The sequence below is a fragment of the Equus quagga genome, chromosome 5 (genome assembly GCF_021613505.1).
Source record: "Equus quagga isolate Etosha38 chromosome 5, UCLA_HA_Equagga_1.0, whole genome shotgun sequence".
NCBI classification, from domain to species: Eukaryota; Metazoa; Chordata; class Mammalia; order Perissodactyla; family Equidae; genus Equus; species Equus quagga.
The window spans coordinates 28,042,494-28,062,912 of record NC_060271.1 but is presented as its reverse complement, the minus strand read 5'-3'; the positions used below and the strand labels follow the sequence as shown (position 1 = coordinate 28,062,912).

Here is a 20,419-nt window from a genome sequence, read left to right as displayed (position 1 = left end):
GGAAGCACGGCTTAGCTTTCCCAGAGGGTGGGCTGCACTGAGAGACTCTTTTCCAGAGTATGGAGAGGGGAAAACAGCAACTTTGTAGAGAAACCTGGGAGCACCCCCTAACTGAGCCATGAGGGTTAACATCACAGGGAGAAGTCGTGTGGGTGCGTCTTGTGCCCACGGAGCAGATGTGGTGAGAAAGGCACCCCATCTTGGAAGTACCTCCCCTGAAATCCATCATCCCAGTCTAGTCATGAGGAAAACCTCAGAAAAAAAGACAGACTGAGGGGTATTCTGCAAAATACTGTCAAGTCATAAGAAGAACAGGAAAGGCTGAGACAGTGTCACCGACAGGAGCCATGATGACTCAATGCCGTGTGGAGGTGACAGGGTTCTGGACCTCAGGGAGAAACATAAAATCTGTGGAAATCTGCAGTTCTCTTAACAGTAGTGTAGCAATGCTGGTTCCTTAGTTTTGGTAAATGCACCACAGTAGTGTGAGGGGGTAGTGTTAGGGGAATCTGAAACTAGCCGAGGGATGTCTGGGAAAGCTCCACCAGTCTTACAAGTTTACTGTAAGTCAAAACACACTCCCACGGCCAGCCAGGTGGTGGTGGCGCAGCTGTTAAGTGCCATTGATGAGGATTATTTTAGACTGGTTACTTTTAAAAAACTGCAGACAGGAAGGAGGTTCTGAGGAGTAGAATTTACTTACCCTTCTTTGAGAGACATTTACATTGTAAAGGAAATCTCCATCTGTAAAGGTGTCTCCCTCTGTACCAGGAAGAAGGGGGGATGACTTTATCTCTAGAAACTCTTAATCAGTGCCAAAGGCAAGGACTTAAATCTGCATCTTGTTTACTGTATTGTGCGGTAATCTCCCATGATGACTCCCTCTCCACCCCCAACATCCTCCTTTGTCTTTAGCTGAACATAATATTTAAGGTGGTGGCTTCAACCATTTACTTAATCCAGTTTGATTCTTATCTAAAAATTATAGGACCACTCAATAACCAGACCCCACCTGCACTGATCCATTTTAACGATTTTTTTTACATGTGCTTTCCTTTGTCTTGTAAAGAGATAACTCACATACCTATGCCTTAAATTTAGCCCTACCCTCAACCCATGTTGGCAGCAGCAGCTCTGACTGCCCATGGGTCCTGTCCCCATTCTATTCCACACTATTCTCTAAATTAAAGAGCACTACTGCCAGGCCTTGAGAGTCCAAGAAATCTTTCTTTTGACTCCTTGGCTTGCCAACCCTGCATCACGCACGTTCCGCTTTGGTGGCCCGGGGTTCACAGGTTCGGATCCCAGGTGCGGACATAACACAGCTTGGCAAGCCATGCTGTGGTAGGCATCCCACATATAAAGTAGAGAAAGATGGGCACGGATGTGAGTTCAGGGCCAGTCTTCCTCAGCAAAAAGAGGAGGATCGGCAGCAATTAGCTCAGGGCTAATCTTCCTCAAAAAAAAAAAAAACAAAAAAACCTGCCCACCCCCGGCCACCATATCCCCCCCGACACACAGAGGCAAAATAAAGACTAGAAAGAAATAGAGTAGTAAAACGTTAGTAGTAAGTACATTTGGGTGGTGGGGAAAGAATGTCCTCTTTTTATTTGTCAAATGTCTTTAATTAGGGTTCATTCCTCTTATTGTAAATTTTGTTATTATTTCTGATTAGAAGTCATCTGTTACTTTCATAGTGACAAAAAAGTGAAATAAAGCATTTTGTGCAATACTTGTATCATCTCATTCAATCCTCCGAACCAGCTAAGAAAAGATTCTTTCTCCTATTTTACATATGCAGAAACCGAAACTCAGAAAATCGAAGTGATTTGCCTGAAGTTATGTATGAAGCAAGAGGCAGAACTGGGATTCGAACTTCTGCTCGGTCTGACCCCCGAGGGACAGGGCAATGGGAATGATGTCTCTGTGGGGTCAGGAGAAGCCGTCTCTCTTCTAAGGAGATTACTCTTTTGCCCAGGAAAGCATTTTTAACTAGAATTGTCCAGAGGGTCTGAGCGTCCTGGAAGGGTAATGAGTTCCCCGTCAGTAGAGGACCACGGAGTGTCCTGGAGCGGAGTTCAGGAGACCTGACACTGTATCTTCCTGCTCAGACCCAAAGGGCAAGGCCGTGTCTTCCTATGGGACCCGGAGCTACACGCAGCGGGCCACGTTTCCTCCTTCTAACTGGGAGGACGGGGTTGGGGGCGGGGCGGTTCCGGGGCTTCTGCTTATCTTCATCATCGTCCCCCTCCACCATGGGGTACATCACTGACGACTGGGGACGTGGGGACCAGCTTTTATTTACTCAGAGCCTCCCGGGTGTCAGGTCCTGATCTAGATCTTCTAAATCGTGTCACCCCTGTGAAAGGTGCAACCCCATTTTAGAAATTGGGGGTCGGCCGGTGGCGCAGTGGTTAAGTGCGCAGGCTCAGCTTCGGTGGCCCTGGTTCGCGGTTTGGATCCCAGGTGTGGACATGGCACCGCTTGGCACACCATGCTGTGGCAGGCGTCCCACATATAAAGTAGAGGAAGATGGGCACAGATGTTAGCTCTGGGCCAGTCTTCCTCAGCAAAAACAGGAGGATTGGCAGTAGTTAGCTCAGGGCTAATCTTTCTCAAGAAGAAAGAAGATAAATTTAAAAAAAAAGAAATGCGGAAACTGAGGCTGGGAGCGGGAAATCGCTTAGCCAAGAGCGCAGGTTCGGGTCCCACGCCCTCCGCTGGCGGCTCCACCCATCCAGCTGGGCCGGGCTGGGGCGGGGCGGGGCGGGGCGGGGCTGCCGGCCGACAGCGGGCGGCGGGCCATTCAGTCGGCGTCACCGAGCCGCACGGACCATGGAGCCGGTGTCGCTGCAGGACTTTGCCTGCGCCCTGGACCCCGCCTCCCTCCCGCGTGTGCTGCGGGTGTGCTCGGGGGTCTACTTCCAGGGTAAGTGAAGGGCCGAGACCCCTCCGAGCCCCGGCCCCGCCGGTGTGGGGCAGAGGCGCTTTCAGGGCGCTGGAAGCCTGGGCAGCTGCGCGCGGGTTCGAATCCCGCCGCTGCCACTGCCCAAGCTGCGTGATTTGGGGCCGCGCGCAACCGCTCTGGGCCTCGGCTTTTGCTTCCGTGGAATGCGGGATCGCCGATTGCCCCGCAAAGCGGTGATGAGAAGTCAGTGGGCTCAGGCTCGGAAGGTGGTTGGAACCGAACCAAGCTGAGGTGGAACCTCTGTGCGCGTGGATTGAGCTCCGACTGCGCTGGGGGCGCGGCTTTAGGGCGCTCCTGACGCGTAACTGTTGCTTGATTTCTTAAGTGCCAGGTCATTCCTCCCGTACGCGTACCCTCCTACTCCTCCCCCTGACGGCCTTCTTTGAGTGCCCCCAACCCACCTTTGCACTCTGCTTGGCATGGGCAGTACTTGATCTGATGAGCTCTCAGTTAGCTTAAGCGGCTCCTCCTCCGGGAAGCCTTCCAGGCTCTCTGCTCCTTGCACACCTGCACATCTGCCCACTTGGCCACAGCCTGCCTGGTTCACAGGGACAGAAACACAGCAGGGACTCAGTCACCACTTATTGTCTGAAAGAGCAAGAGTCGAGGGATTGACAGGCAGTGGAAGGGAGAGGACAGCTGCTCGGCAGATGGGAGGCCCGGGCTGCTGTGAGGGGGAGGGGGAGCTGGACGGACTGAGTGGGGAAGGCAGCGGTGGAGGAGAGGGAACTGAGAGATTGGGGTGGGGGCAGGCTCCTTCCTTAGAGAGGAAACTAATGCCTGGGGGCCCTGCCCCATCCTGTTCCCTCTGTCTCTTCCCTTCCTCTGCCATAGCAGCTTCCAGAAAAGTGTGCTGAGGCCCCAAGTGGGCCCTAGGTCAAGGGACAGACACATGGAAGGCCACCACACAGTGGGTCTCGCCAGATCCACTTGGGAATCTGATGGATCTGGGTTCAAATCCTGCCTCTGCCTCTGGGGGGCTCTGCTCTCCTCGAGACATCCCCTGCCCGCTGTGTGTCACAATCCCTGAGTTTCCTCATTCTGCCTGACCCCAGTGGTGGGAAGTAGCAGAAGTTAGGGTCATATAAGAAAAAGCCTGATGGGGTGCAAGTGTGGAGATGGGGGTGAGAGTGGAGGACGAGAGATGAGATGGTGACACTGATGGGGCAGGCGGCTGGGTGGGCCGCTGGGAAGTGGGGAGCTGCGTGGTTCGGAGCTCCACCTGCAGAGGCAAACGCCCCGGGTTCTGGTCCCAGTTCTGCCTCCTATTACCTGAGGATCTCCACGCTCTCAGCCTCTGGAGGCTCAGTTTCCTTCTTTAGGAAAGGGAAGCTGTCCCTCCCTCCAAGGACAGTCACGGGTCTTAAGTGCAATGACCAAGCTCAGGACGGAGGAGCCGGGTGTGTGGTGAGCGCTTGCCCTGATGGCCACCCCTGAAACTGTAGACACAACTGTGTGTGTTATGAGCCTGTGCACATTTTCCTGGGGATAAGAGGTGAGGTTTTCACCAGTTTCTCAAGGCTGTTGCGAAGGACCCTGCTGGGGCTGCCCTGGGGGTGGGGTGGGGTCAGGTGGCCTCACTGCTGGCTCACCTGCACCTTCCCGTCCCTCGTCAGCAGGATGGAGCACCTGTGCCCTCTGTGTGAGAGCCATCTTCATCAAGCACCTCCTCCATTCTGGACGCTGCTTTAAGCACTTTATTTATTTATTTATTTAAAAGATTTTATTTTCCTTTTTCTCCCCAAAGCCCCCCAGTACATAGTTGTGTATTTCTAGTTGTGGGTCCTTGTGGTTGTGCTATGTGGGATGCTGCCTCAGCATGGCTTGATGAGCGATGCCATATCTGTGCCCAGGATCCAAACCGGTGAAACCCTGGGCTGCCGAAGCAGAGCGCATGAGCTTAACCACTCAGCCGCGGGGCTGGCCCCCTGCTTTAAGCACTTTAAACATGGAAAGTGGGGCCGCTGTCCTTGAAGGTGGGGGCCCAGAACCCTGTCGCCTGGGCCCACCAGTCAGTGGCCCTCTGTCCTCTCCTGTGCTTCCTTTAAAAACAGTTCATCTGAAGACCCTCTCTGGGCCTGATTTTGTAGCTGTACAATAAGAGAGTTGGGATCTGTTGGGTTTTTTACTTATTTGTGACTTTAACACACGCTTAGGGGCCGTGGCTGTGCTGGCGGCGCTGAGGCTGCAACCTCAGGTTAGGAGGCACAGGGATGTGAAGGAGGCCAGGGAATGGACCACAGGGGGCTTCGTCCAGCGCTAAAAGAAGGCAAAGGCAAGAGAAAGACCGGGAAGGGCATACCAGGCAGTGGGAACACCACGCGCAAAGGTGTGGCAGAGCAGGGCTTGTTGGGGATCAGGGCACAGGCCACCCAGTGCTTGACCCTTGCTGAATGGGGAAACTGAGTCTGTATCTTTGCAGGCTCCATCTACGAGATCTCTGGGAATGAGTGCTGCCTCTCCACAGGGGACCTGATGAAGGTCACCCACATTCGCCTCCAGACGGCGGTCTGCGAGAACCCGGGGACAGGCCAGACCATGGAGCTGGCCCCCAACTTCCATGGTAAGGTGGCTGAGTGCCCTGGCATCCTCTAGGCACACCTGCGGACACACTTATGGGCTTGCCTACCCCAGCACGCACTCCCACCCCTCTAGGTTTGCACACGGAGCTCTCACGTCCACCACTATGCAGTCTCCAGGCCCGGATGTCCTCAGTGGTCTGACAATGCCCTGAGCCTCGCGGCTGTGCCCTCTTCCTGTCTGTCTCTCTGATCACCTGCCTCTCTGCTGAGACTTTGTTTGTTTCGGGTCTTTTTCATGTGCCAGTCTCCATGGTCGCTCACACATTCACTCGCCAAACATTTACTGACCCCCCATGTGCCAGGTCCTGTGCTGCGGGCTGGAGCCTGGGCCTCAGGATGACCCAGGCGCAGCCCTCTCCAACGGTGAGCTTCCAGGATGGCAGTGAGAGGAGGGCAACTGTAGAATAGGCACAAGTTTAGAGAGGGCTCTGGGGAGGAGCAGCCTGACTCAGGGCTCTGTGTAGGCTTCCTGGAGGAGGCGCCACCTGAGCTGGAGGAAGGATCCAGCTGGAGAGAGTAGCCTGTGCACATTTGGTGTTCCAGAAACCCCAGGTAGCTCAGTTATTGCAGGAGGGGTGTAGCGTGGTGGACTGTCCGGGTGCCCGTGGTGCCTGGACGTTGAAGCCAAGAGCCTGGATGGGAACTCCAGCTCAGCCGGCTACTGGCGGTGGCTTGGCCAGGTCCCGTGACCTCTGTGCCTCAGCGTTCTGCTCTGTAAGGGGGAAATCTGGCTTGATGTGAGGATTAAATGAGTCGCCATGCACGAAGCGCTTAGAACCGGGCCTGGCACGGAGCAGGCGCCCTCTGAGGGCCCGTTCTTAGCATGATTTGCTGTGATCTCCCGCCCGGGACAGGCGAGGGCGAGCGGTGGGGAGGCGAGCGGTGGGGAGGCGAGCGGGAGCCAGACCGCCAGGGGGCTAGAGGGGGAGCAGACACATCTCAGTCTTTATTTTAAAGGCTTTGAGGAGCCAGTGAGGGTTTTAAAGATGAAAGGGAGGTATTTTATTTTGTATTTTGAAGGTTTTCTTTTTCTTTTGAAATAATTTCAAATTTACAGAAGACTTGCTGGAACTACTGCGCAGCCTTTATGCAGAGCCAGCAATTGTTAAACATTCTGTTACACTCGCTTTCTCTCCACACACACGCACACGGACATATATTACTATATATGTATGGGTATCTATATATATTCTTTTTTTTTTTAAAGACTGGCACCTGAGCTAACAACTGTTGCCAATCTTCTTCTTTTTTTTTTTTTTTCTGCTTTATCTCCCCAAACCCCCCCTGTATGTAGTTGTATATCTTAGTTGCAGGTCCCTCTAGTTGTGGCATGTGGGACACCACCTCAATGTGGCCAGATGAGCAGTGCCATGTCCGCGCCCAGGATCCGAACCGGCGAAACCCTGGGCCATCGCAGCGGAGCGTGCGAACTTAACCACTCGGCCATGGGGCCAGCCCCCTGCATATATATATATATATATTAAAAAAAAAATTTTTTTTTTTTGAGGAAGATTAGCCCTGAGCTAACTACTGCCAATCCTCCTCTTTTTTTGCTGAGGAAGCCTGGCCCTCAGCTAACATCTGTGCCCATCTTCCTCTACTTTATATGTGGGATGCCTGCCACAGCATGGCTTGCCAAGGGGTGCCATGTCCGCACCCGGGATCCGAACCGGCCAACCCCGGGCCACCAAGAAGCAGAACATGTGCACTTAACCGCTGCACCACCAGGCCAGCCCCTATGTATATACTTTGAGAGTAAATTGCAGACATGATGCCCCTTTACATTTAAATATTACTCCTAATATTTAGTATGTCTCCTGAAAACAAGGACATTCACTCACAAAACTATAGTTCAATGATCAAATTTGGGGAATTTAAAATAATGATACAATGCTGCTGTCTAACCATGGTCTGTATCAGTTTTCACCAACTGCCCTGATACCATCCTTCACCCCCGGCTTTGCCCTTGACCCAGAATCCGACCCCAGATCCCTCATTACCTGCAGGGCTCTGTCCTCCTTTAGTCTCCTTCAGGCTGGACCAGCTCCTCAGCCTTTCTGTCTGGGCATTGATGTTTTTGAAGAGTGCAGACCAGTGTTTTTGTAGACTGTCCTTCAATCTGGGTTTATGCGATATTTCCTTCATTAGATTCATGTTGAGTATTTTGAGAAGCGATGTTGTCTGGGGTGTTTGAGGCCAGGCCAGTGCCAGGAGAAGAGTGGGTGGGGTGGTGGGGAGAGCAGTCGCGCAGCCGGAATTGGCAGGCATGACATAGGGGTCGGGGTGGTCAGAGGTCCTGGGTTTCTAGTTTGGGAGAGAGGGACAATGGCACAGCCCCAGGATGGGGTGATTGGTGTTGGAAGTGAGGAATCTGGAGGCACAGTTGGCAAAGTCAGAGGCAGGGAGGGGTCAGGAGGTAGGCAGATGTGGCAGTCGTCCGTCTCTGTTGGGGAACGCATCCCTGTTCTGTTGTCTGTCTCTGGTGACAATCCCTCTGTGTCTGTGCCTGTCTGTGTCAGAAGCTATTGTCCCCACCTCTGCCCCTCACTGTCCATTCACACATGGTCACTCGCTGCCTCTTGTCCCTCGGCCCTGCAGCCCGGATGTCCCTTGGCATCTGTCCTGGGGGATTCTGGCTGGGTTCTCTGTGACCAGATGGGAGTTTTGTATTTGTGGCTCTGGACCCAGCAAAGGCCTGCCCCACCCTGACAGCCTCCGTTTTGCCCCACAGGCCACTTCCATCCCCTCACCGGCCCCCAGAGCTATGGAACCCTGGAGGAGCTGGTCTCTGCTGCAACCCAGTGCTCCAAGAAGCTGCCCATTTGCTTCCTGTCGACCCACAGAATCACCACAGAGACCAGGGTGGTGCCTGAGGACCAGCCCCTCATGCTTGAGGCTGTGGAAATGCACTTCCGGACTCGGTGTGCCCGCTGTGTGCTGGACACAGGGGCCCATCAGGTCGTCCTGCACCTGCCCCTGTCCCAGAAGGGGCCCTTCTGGGAATGGAAGCCTGGTACCCCTCGGACCCTGCTCCAGGTCCTGCACGACCCGGCCCTGAGGCACCTCCTCTTCACCTGCCCCACCCTCCCCTGGCGCTCCTTGATCCTGAGGCCCAAGTACGAGCTCCAAGCCATCATGCACAGTGAGTTGCCCGGGCAGGTGGGTGGGGGGCCACTCTGACGAAAGACACCCCCTTCTGCCGCCCAATCCCGGTGACAATCTGGAGATTCCAGGTAGTTTACCCAGTATATACAAAGCAACAGAATAAAGATTCCCAAACCATGGGAAGTGAGGTGTAGGGAGACAGGGAAATGGGATAACTTCAGACTGAGGGACCACATACTTTATTAAACTGGGCAAGAGTTGGATTGGGAACTTGCTAGCAGCTAGGACGAAGAAACACAGTGTGACAAAATGAAACCATGACCATTTGCTCAGGAGAAGCATATTTTCCTGCCTCTGGGGAGAGCATTGTTCCTGAAGGTCCTTCTCTCTGGGTGAGAGGGCACTGTCTGAGTGAATCCCCCAGCTGTTGCATAGGTTATTTCTTAGGACAGTCCTCAGGGCAGGCTGGTGGCAGCGTGCAGAGCAGGGTTGATGAAACAGAGGCAGAACCTGGCCACGTTTGGCCGGTTGGAGGCTAAGCCGGAGCATAGGGAGAACAATGCCTGGGGGACCAGTTCCCCGGCGGACAGAGAGTTCGAGGTTCGACCCTGGCAGTTACCCAGAGAGCAGCTGGTCAGGCTTGCTGCAGACGACAGAGCCAGGTAGGGATCCTTTGCCTTAAAAAAAAATCTTTTAGGGGCCGGCCCCGCGGCCCAGTGGTTAAGTTTGTGTGCTTGGCTTCAGAGGCCCAGGGTTTTGCCGGTTAGGATCCTGGGTGTGGACATGGTGCCGCTCATCAAACCGTGCTGAGGTGGCGTCCCACATGCCACAACTAGAAGGACCCATAACTGAAAATATACAACTATGTACCAGGGGGCTTTGGGGAGAGAAAGGAAAAATAAAATCTTAAAAAAAAAAACTTTTAGGGGCCAGCCCCAGTATGTAGTGGTTAAGTTCCTGTGCTCCACTTTGGTGGCCCGGGGTTCACATTTTCAGATCCTGGGTGTGGACCTAGCACTGCTCGTCAAGCCATGCTGTGGGGGCGTCCCACATAAAATAGAGGAAGATTGGCACAGATGTTAGCCCAGTGACAATTTTCGTCAAGCCAAAAGAGGAAGATTGGCAACAGATGTTAGCCCAGCAACAGTCTTCCTCATACACACCCACACACCTCTTTTTATTTATTTATTTTTATTTATTTTTAGGATTTTATTTTTTTCCTTTTTCTCCCCAAAGCCCCCCAGTACATAGTTGTATATTCTTCGTCGTGGGTCCTTCTAGTTGTGGCATGTGGGACGCTGCCTCAGCGTGGTTTGATGAGCAGCGCCATGTCCACGCCCAGGATTCGAACCAACGAAACACTGGGCCACCTGCAGCGGAGTGCGCAAACTTAACCTCTCGGCCACCGGGCCAGCCCACACACAACTCTTTTAAAATGACTTTATTATGGAAAAGTTCAAACATATCCAAAAGCAGGGAGTAATATAAGGTATCCCCATGACCCCATTATCTAACACACAATTATCAACTCACAACCTGGCCTGTTTCATCTCTCCCCACCCTACCCCATCTATTTCAAAGCAAACCCCAGGTATCATTTCTTTTGTAAATACTTCAATATGTGTCTCTTTTAAAGATGATTCTTTTTTTAACAGACATACAATACCATTATCTCACCAAAAAAGTTACTCACTCCTGATACTGCCACTTGGTGAACTTCCTCTCTTGTCTCATAAATTTTTTTTTAGAAAGCTATTTCCTTACTGGTTGAATGAACGTAATCATTCAGTCAGCAGTTTTTGTTCTTGTTTTTTCTTTTAAAGATTGGCACCTGAGCTAACAACTGTTGCCAATCTTCTTTTCTTTTCTTTTTTCTTCTCCCCAAAGCCCCCCAGTACATAGGTGTAGATTCTGGTTGTGAGCGCCTCTGGTTGTGCTATGTGGGACGCCGCCTCCGCATGGCCTGATGAGAAGCGGTGCCATGTCCGTGCCCAGGATCTGAACTGGTAAAACCCTGGGCTGCCGAAGCATAGTGCACGAACTTAATCACTTGGCCACAGGGCCAGCCCCCTCATACATTTTTTTACAGTTTATTCACAGCAAGATCCAGATAAGGTCCACAACATTGCTCTTAAGTCCCTTTTAATCTATAGGTTCCCCTTTCTTCTCTATTTTTCTTTTTTTTTTGATGAGGATGATTGGCCCTGAGCTAACATCTATTGCCAATCTTCCTTTTTTTCTCCCCAAAGGCCCAGTACATGGCTGTATATCCTAATTGGAGGTCATTCTAGTTCCTCTAAGTGGGATGCCGCCACAGCATGGCTTGACAAGGAGTGTGCAGGTCCATAGGTCCGCATCCTTGATCCAAACTGGCAAACCCCAGGCCACTGAAATGGAGCACTCGTGAACCTAATCACTTGGCTGTGGGGATGGCCTCTCCATTTTTCTTGTAATTTATCTGTAGAAGGGACTAGACCACTTGTTCTGTAGGCTTTCTCACATTTTGGATTTTGTTGCCAGCATCCTTGCGGTGGTGTTAACCTGCTCCTCCGTCCCCTGTGTCTCCTGTTGTGTCAGCCCCGAGACCACCCCCAGGTTCGATGATTCACTGAGGGGAGTCCCAGGCCTCGACATATAGTAGTACTCCCAGCTGTGATTTATTACATTGAAAGGACACAAAACACAGTCAGCAAAGGGAAAGGCTCATGGGGCGAAGGCCGCAGGAAACCCGGTACAGCGCCCAAGAGTCCTCCCCCGGGACATGCTGAATTTCTGCAGCACTGGATTGTGACAACACGTGTGAGGGAAGCTCATTAGTGGTGACTCAGTGTGCAAAGTTTTTACTGGGCGCTGGTCATGTGGGCACCCTCTCTCTAGGACGTACCAAAATTCCAGACTCCTGGAGGGAAAGCAGGCTTTCAGCATGAGTCACATTGGCTGTTCAGTTCAGGCACAGTAAGTCACTCTTACCAGCAAGCATGGTGGGGACCCTCCGAAATCCACGTTCCCAGAGGCCAGCCAAGGACCACCTTGCCGGCAGGCCTTCCTAGGGGTGGCGGTCTCAGGCCGCCTACACTAGCGCTTTTCTGCACACCTGTAAATGGGCACTGAGAGGCTTGACGAGACCCATAGGCACACAGTTCTCATCGCTGCATGAGGTGTGGGCCAAGGACTCCCCAGCTGGCTCTGTGTCTCCCCCCTTGCCATGTGGTGTGGATCAAATACCACAACGGATGGGCCAGTGTTTGTGAGGCGAGCGGCTGTTGCTGATTTCATTGGGAATTGCAATGGTGATACTTGGATCCTGTCATTCCTTCTTCATTTATTACCCGGGAAACTACATGAAGAGAAACTTCCCCTCATCTACTCGTTGGTTACAGTTTGTACAGGAAATTCAGGACACTGTGTTGGTATATGCAGAGGTCCCCGGGGCACCATTCTCCTACCCCCAATCAGGCTCAGCTGCCCACTGGCCAGACCTGGCCAGGTTCTGCCTCTGTTTCATCTCCCACGCCTGCTCTGGATGCTGCCACTGGCCTGCACTGAGGAATGTCCTAAGAAACAACCTAACTTTGTTTACTAGTTTTTAAAGTAATGAGTTGGCTCCCTAGCATCCTTCATGGGTGATTATTTGGGGTTTTTTTCTTTTTCTTCTCTTTTTATTTTTTTTTGCAGAAGATTAGCCCTGAGCTAACATCTGCTGCCAATCCTCCTCTTTTTGCTGAGGAAGACGGGCCCTGAGCTAACATCCATGCCCATCTTCCTCTACTTTATATGTGGGACGCCTGCCACAGCATGGCTTGCCAAGGGGTGCCATGTCCGCACCCGGGATCCGAACCGGCCAACCCCGGGCCGCCAAAGCGGAACATGCACACTTAACTGCTGCGCCACCACGCCGGGTTCTTTTTCATGAACTCACAGATGAAATGTTTTCAATGTCCCTGTCCACTGAAGTTATTATTCTTATCGATGCTCAAATTATCTCATCTTTGCCTAGTGGGGGCCTTTTCAGGTTGGTTCCTGAATCCTTCCTACATAACCCACGTGGTCTTGACTAGATTTTCTGGCTTTCTGGTATAAGATGTTCCAGGCCCATCTTGAACCTTTCCTCCCCAGGAACAGACGTAGGCTCTCGGCCAGGGAATCCTGGCCTCTCTTGGGAAATGGTAGTAAGAGACCACAGTCTGGGGGCCAGGGGTTTTAATGGTGGGTGGGGCTTGGCTGCGCTGGATAATGAGGCAGGTCAGTTAATCCCTAAGTATTTTGAGGAAAAAAATAGTATATATTTTTTTTGTGTTTTCTCCCCAAATCCCCCCGGTACATAGTTGTGTATTTTTAGTTGTAAGTCCTAGTTGTGGCATGTGGGATGCCGCCTCAGCATGGCCTGACGAGCGGTGCCATGTCCGCGCCCAGGATCTGAACCTGTGAAACCCTGGGCCGCTGAAGCGGAGCGCGCGCACTTAACCACTTGGCCACGGGGCTGGCCCCCAGTCAGTGTTTTTCTTAATTTGTTTTTCTGTCTTTACTTAAATCCAAAAAGGATTTGGAAAGGCAGTTTATAAAATTACATTCAAAATTCAATTAAAATAAAAAAGTGGTTGAACTGATTGGCTATTTGATGATATTAAGAAATTATCAGATTATTATCTAGTTGTAGTAATGGCATTGTGGTTATGCTTTTGCTCATTCTACTTAGTCCTCCTGTTAGAGATACACACTGAAATGTCACAGCTGGCATGATTACTCTGAATCCGAATAATCCAGTGGAGGGGGACTAGAGAGATGGGAGTATAAATGAAGAAGATGGGCCATGGGTTAGACATTGCAGCTAGGTGATAGGTATGTGGGGGTTCACTATACTGGTCTCCCTACTTTTATAAATGTTGAAAAATTTCTGTAATAACTTTTTAAAAAAGAGGTTGAAGGAAAAGAGTGGGCAAGGAATCTGGTACAAGAGGAGAAAGCTGGTTGGAAAGAAAAGATGAGAACAGAAAGAGGCCAGCCAGCCCAGACCTCTCTGCTGGGGCGGAGGGTGCACCCCTGGGCCAGTGTGTAGTGTGCCCCTGAGCTGACCTCTCCTTCCACAGTGCGTCGGACCATTGTCAAGATCCCCTCCACCTTGGAGGTCGACGTGGAGGATGTCACCGCCTCCTCTCAACACATCCACTTCATCCAACCGCTGCTGCTGAGTGAGGTCCTGGCCCGAGAAGGCCCGTTCCCCCTGCTCACAGAGATTCTGGAAGTTCCGGAGGGGCCCCCCATCTTCCCCAGTCCATGGATGGGCTCCTTCCAGAAAGGCCAGAGGCTCTGCATCTATGGCCTGGCCTCGCCACTTTGGAGGGTCCTGGTCTCAACCAAGGGCCGGAAGGTGCCCAGGCACTTCATGGTCTCTGGGGCCTACCAGGGCAAGCTGCGACGGCGGCCAAGAGAGTTCCCCACGGCCTATGACCTCCTGGGTGCTCTCCAGCCAGGCCGGCCACTCAGGGTGGTGGCCACGAAGGACTATGAGGGCGAGGGGGTGGAGAACTCTGGGTTCACTTCCCTGGCTGTGGGTGACAGGCTGGAGGTGTTGCGGTCTGGCCAGGCCCATGGGGTTCAAGGCAGGGATATAGATGTCTTGGTGTGTCAGCGGCTGAGTGACGAGACTAGGGAGGAGGAGGAAGAAGAGTTTGAAGAGGAGGCGGAGGACCAAGAGCAGATTCTGCTGCCCCTCTACGTCTCCGGTGGCTTCGTGGAGGAGATGAGCGACGGCCGGCGCTACAGCCTGGAGGACCTGACTGCCCAGTTCTCACTGCCCTGTGAAGTCAAGGTGGTGGCCAAGGACGCCAGCCACCCTGCTGACCCTCTGCCCTCCTTTCCGGGCCTGCGGCTGGAGGAGAAGATCACGGAACCCTTCTTGGTGGTCAGCCTGGACTCCAAACCTGGGATGTGCTTCGAGATCCCTCCCCGGTGGCTGGACCTGACAGTTGTGGAGGCCGAGGGGCAGCCAGACCAGCCAGCTGGGTCTCTCCCTGTAGCCACAGTGGAGGAGGTGACGGATGCCTTCTACTATCGCCTTCGGAAGTTACCGGCCTTCGAGAGCCAAACCCCCCCGCCCCGGCCCCCGAAAGGTCAGGGCCTCAGCGGGCAGAAGAAGCAGAGCGGCAAGGAGAGAGGCGTTAAGGTACCAATGTAACTGAAGGGGCCAGAGGGGACCCCTGTCGGGGTCATTGCAGGTCCTGCCATTTCTTCTTTGTCTGCCCAGCATCACGTTTCTCTTACAATTGTATAGAACTTGCAGTTCATAAACATACACACTTTGCACCTATTATTCTTGTTCGATCCTGACAATCCTGACGTTAGTGTGATTATCCATATTTTATGGTTGAGAAAATGAGGACTCAAGAGACCCTGAGCCTCACCCTAAGTCACACAGTTAATCCATGGGAAGCCTGAACTGGAGCATAAGCATCCTGACTCCAAGTTCACTGGTCTCTCTTTGCTACCCCTGCTGTCACTCCCTAGTTCAAGCTCCATCATTTTTCGCTTAAACCATTTCAGCAGCCTCTTTGACCCCTCCCCACAGCTGTCAGAATGGCCTCCCAAATCCTTCCCTGGTCACCGATGGGCCTTGGCCGGATCTTCTGAAACCTTCAGTGGCTCCCCATTGCCAGCGGGTAATGCAGACCCTTTAATATGGCATCCAGGGTCCTTTATAAGCTGACTTCAGACTTGCTGTCCAAGGCCCATCTCTCACCACCCACTCTGCAGGCCACGCTCTAGCCACAGAGAAATCCCGAGGCTCCCTCAGTGTGCCAGGATTCCTGCCAGCACTTTCCATGTGCCGGGCCTTTTGCCAGGAGTGTTGCTCCTCCTTTCAGGCTCCCAGGCAAGGCTCAGCGCAGCTCTCCTCCCGGGCGGCGACAGACCTTCCTCTTCTGTGTTCACACCGCGTGTTGTACAGAGCTTGGGGGGCGGGGGTGAGGTTTTCGGTTAGTTGTACTTGATTCTCTGGCTAGAATGGGAGTTCTGTGGAGCAGAGGCCTCACCTGCCCCAAGGTGGGCAGAGAAGGTTCCAGTGAGTGCTGAACTGAACCACAGTGAATCACACAAAAAGGGGGAAAGAACCAGGCGTGGAGACAGAAAGACTCGGTGTACATTTCCTAGACTTCTCTGTGCATCTGTTTTCTCCCAGTGGACCTGAGATAACATCCCCGCTCACAGTGCTGTCTCATTAGCTGCTATCTGTTGGGTGCTTACTCTGTGGCCGGCACGTTGTCCCTCTGAGGTGGGCACTGACAGCATCTCTTTTTACAGTTGAGAAAACAAGAGGCGCAGAGAGGTCAAGTAGTTTCCCTGAAATCACACAACTAGCAAGTGGCGGGCTGCAGTTTGAAATCAGGTCTAACCACACGGCCTCAGCACCTAACTGCTTGGCTCCCCTGAGAACAGGAGGGGGTGACTTACATAAAAGCCACTTTGTAAGCTGTAACAAGCATATCGTTCTGGGATTTGGGGAGATTCATATTTCGTCCTGTGTGGGCAGGTAGAGGGATGGCAGTGGAAGTTAAAGATGACTCTTGAGTGTTCTCAGCCCCAGAAGCAGGGTAGGGTTTGGGTAGTTGTTTTCTGATGGGACAAAGAATGGACTGGGTCATTGGAACGCAGGCCTTGCAACAGTGGTGGAAAGAATATGGTACAGAGAACTGAGGGGAGACGTCAGTCCCAGCCCTGGCTCCTGATGGAAGTGACTTTGGGCCCAGTTCCTGCTTGCTGCCCTCAACCAGCACCTTTTGCTCTCTGGGCATCATATTCTCGGCTGCTGATCAGGGGAGCTCTCCTGTTTGCTCTCTAAAGTGGGTGTGGTGGAAGGAGCAGCCGCTTTAGAGGTCACAGATATGGTTCTGGGTCCAGGTGGTTCTGGGCCGGCTAGGGACCCTCTGTGCTGAGGTTGGACATGGCCCTCTCAGCCTGTTTCCTTATGTGTAAATTGGGAACTGACCCAGCTACTCAGAGGGTCACCTGTGGATTAAATGAGCAGATATGCATATAGCATCTGGCACGAGGGAGGGGTCCAATAAACGTCCTCTTCCTTCTGGGCCCCCTCTCAGCTCTGGCACTCTGCTCTGAGGCTTGTGACTGCTTTTTCCCCCCTCAGCAACAGATCTGAAGGACACTGACCAAACCCCTATGAGGAGAAACTCAGGGACGCCCTGTCTCTAGCCCCCAACCCTATCATCTCTCACCCCTTTCTTCCCTGCCAAAGGACGTTTCACATGCTTGCAGCAAAAACACTGGGCTCCGGAGAAGCCCCACCCTGAAAAGGAAGTAGAGAGGGGAGCAGGGGAAGTAACATTTGAAGGAAATGACATTTCATGGACTCTGCTGCCCCACTTCTTGGGACCCTGCTGACTTCTGCTTTTTCTCCCACTTAGTCATCACAAGTCTTAGAGCTGCAGCAACCCCCTCTGCTGCCCAAAGCCAAGACGATGACCTTACCAGAGGTTTCCAAGGGCAGGTCAAATATGTACAGCAAGATTCCAGCCCACAAGAAGGGCCTGAGGCTCACTAAGCCCGACACAAAAGATCGAGGTGAGTCCCTGTCAGCCCCTGCTCACCCTTGTCCTTGCTTCTCCCCTCCCCGCCACTCCTCTGCTGCTTTCATCTCTGATGGTGCTGGCCATACTCTCAGCAGGGCCCTGCCCAGTGGGACGAACAGGCCTATGTGGGGTGGGCTTAGGCTGAAGGCCTCCACTGTCCCTCTCCCAGGGGCTCCAGAGCCCTGGCAAGGAAAATGCGCTCCTCCCCCAACACTGCTCTCCCAGGGCATACAGGGGGAACATTTGCAAAGTGTTCAGACAGAACAAACTGGTTTCTGGGCTGGCAAGGACCTTAGAGCACCTAGACCAACCCCGGCCCTGGCCAGTGTCCCCTAAAGAAGGGAAGGACCCGCCTGAGGCCAGAGATGCTCACTGACTCGGACCCTTGCAGGTAAGGATGACCACGATTACGAAGAAGTGTCTGACCACTTTCAGAAGACCCTCTAGGTGCTGCGGGAAGCATGCCTCCTGACCGCTGCTCCTCATGGGGAGCTGAGACCCCAGCCAGGCGTCACATGCCTCTGCAGGACCTGTGACAAGGCCTCCCAGAAATCAAACTGGGGACAGGGAATGGCTTTGTGGGGCCTGAAATGGGAGGCACACGGCACCAGCTTCCCTCAGGTTCTACGTTCCTGCCACTGAGGCTGGCCATTCTTCCGCCCCCTCCTGCACCAAGGCTCCACGCCCGAGAGACTAGAACTGTCTTCCTCATCTCTTCAGCACCCGGCACATGGCAGCTGTAGGCAACTACCCAAGGTTATTTCACTCGAAAACCACCGAATAAAAATGACACCTGGAACTTCTGGAAAAAGTGATTAACAGCTATCACTTACTAAGTTCTGTCTGTGGGCCAGACCCTTGACACACCCTATCTAAATCCTCAACTCTCTGAGGTAGAGAATGGCCTGACTTTGAAGATCAGAAAACAAGCATGAGTGCAAGTGCTCCAGGAGGCAGACTAGTCATGAGCCTGGGTTGGGCTCACCACCCATCAGCTGTGCCTGAGAGCCAGTTATTCTATCCTAAGCTTCAGTTTCTTCACATGTAAAATAAAACTAATAGTCATCTACCTCACAAGATTGTCCTAAGGATCAAATGAGACTCTCTGTAAAGCATTTAGCTTGACGCCTGGCACAGAATGAACACTCAAGCAAAATGTGTCATTATTGTTGACCAAGATCACACAGCTGTGCCTCTCTCCAAAACCTATTATCTTTCCACATGCCCACTGTCTCCTAGTCATGGAATTCACCCAGTGTTTGAAATGTACGATGTTCCTAGACTGTGGAGACAGGGTGCTGACCGGTTGGAGAGCCTCACCATCCAGTGTAACGGAGATACAGAGAACAAACAGAAGCCTGTGCCTACGCAGAGACGAACTCAGCTTCCAAGGTCAGTCTAGGCCTGTTCAGTGAGGTAAGACCACAGGCCTCATTTCCAGCAAGTGGTGTGGTACGTTCCCAGGTTGATGCAGTCACAGAACTGAGCCCCACGGTCAGCAGAGGACAGGAGATAGACAAAAAGATGATCTGAGTCTCCAGCTGAGGAGGGAGCCAGAGGGCCAAATTTCCAGCTCCTGGATTCTAGGCACTGCACCTGAGTGTGTCCTTCCTTTGCCTGCTAACATCCCTCTGGCTGTCTGGACCCACTGCACTTCCCAGACTTCCTGGTTTCCACACCCCGGCATGGAGTCTCCAGGTGACTGCTGAGTGGCTACTACAGGCTGTGGGGCCAGTCCCCCATATCTAGCACCCCACGCTCATCTTCCCACCAGTTCCCAGGCCTTCCTCCACAGAGACAATCTATGCTGCGTAGGAAGACCCTGAGCAAGAGAGTACTCTGGAACAAGCAATAAGCAAGATAGAGAGAAAGTTCCTCCTTGGCACAGAACCCCTAGGGGCCAGGCCCACAGGCAAAATGCCAATAGTTTTCGCTTCCACGTTTGCACTTAACCTTGGCACCAAATTAAGCAAGATCACAAAAGTGGGGCAGAGGAGAGGGCTACCACTTCCTACAAAAGGGGATTTCAGAGTGGCCAAATGCTGCAATGAGGAGAAAGTAATTTCACAGCACGAAAAGCTGGGCTTAAAAGGAAAACACATTTAAAAACCACAACTGTGAATGTTTTATCAGAGCAGTGGGGGTTGGCAGGGAACACACCAAAGGGGGACATTGCTCTCAGGGTGCTTTTGTCTATACCTCTGGAATAAGCCACTGGGAGATGGAGGGTGTTGTAATGGGGCTAGGGATTCCTCCTGAGCAGTGGTCTCCAAAATGAGCACACACTCCTGGGGGTACACAAGATGATCCACTGGGAAACAGAAAAGAATTATTAGTGTATCCCTTCGTATTTATTTTTAATATCCTTTTTTTTTTTGGTGAGGGAGATTGGCCCTGAGCTAACATCTGTGCCAGTCTTCCTCTATTTTGTACATGGGATGCCACCACCCTGTGGCTTGGTGAGCTGCGTGTAGGTCCGTGCCCAGGATCTGAACCCGTGAACCATGGGCCAAGGAAGCAGAGCATGTGAACTTAACCACTACACCACCCGGCCGACCCCCTCATTTCTTTTGTTTTTAAAGATTTTATTTTTTCCTTTTTATCCCCAAAGCCCCCCGGCACATAGTTGTATATTCTTCGTTGTGGGTCCTTCTAGTTGTGGTATGTGGGACGCTGCCTCAGCGTGGTTTGGTGAGTAGTGCCATGTCCACGCCCAGGATTTGAACCAACGAAACACTGGGCCGCCTGCAGCGGAACGTGCGAACTTAACCACTTGGCCCTGGGGCCAGCCCCCCCATTTCTTTTTTAATGTTTTATAATGTATATAACATACTAACACTGTAACAGACGTAAATAACTGCTAAATAAATGAATATAAACTGGGATGCATGCTCAAAAATTTCTCGAGTTTTGAATTTCCCTCAACTGCATTTTTAAAAACAAATCTATCAATCTACATCAGACACTAACTCTTACTGGCCTTTCTCTAGTTAAACCCAATAAAGTAGTACTATTTCCTAAGGATCCTCGTTTCCCACCAGTATACCCAGAGAAAGATTCTCCCAAGAGTAGGCCGGCCTCACTGCGTGGCTGGGACAATGAGGGGGTTTCTAAGAACTTAGGTCACACTGCTGTTCCTGCTATCTTAACGAACTGTCAAGAGAACACTGAATACCTGACATCCC

General features: G+C 52.3%; 1 protein-coding gene across 2 annotated transcripts; it reads left to right on the top strand.

Annotated features, from left to right (window-relative positions):
- Window positions 1-2,814: 2,814 nt before the first annotated feature.
- Window positions 2,815-19,812, top strand: THEMIS2 (thymocyte selection associated family member 2). 2 transcript variants are annotated; one of them, XM_046660131.1, is made up of 6 exons: window positions 2,826-2,929; window positions 5,391-5,531; window positions 8,282-8,692; window positions 13,743-14,818; window positions 17,070-17,226; window positions 17,626-19,812. In XM_046660131.1, the coding sequence occupies exons 1-6, from the start codon at window positions 2,836-2,838 to the stop codon at window positions 17,679-17,681; spliced, it is 1,935 nt and encodes a 644-aa protein (XP_046516087.1). In that variant the 5' UTR covers window positions 2,826-2,835; the 3' UTR covers window positions 17,682-19,812. The 2 variants fall into 2 exon arrangements, with proteins under 2 accessions (XP_046516086.1, XP_046516087.1); XM_046660130.1 differs by lacking the exon at window positions 17,626-19,812 and having other exon boundaries at window positions 2,815-2,929; window positions 17,070-17,599.
- The last annotated feature ends 607 nt before the right edge of the window (window positions 19,813-20,419 follow it).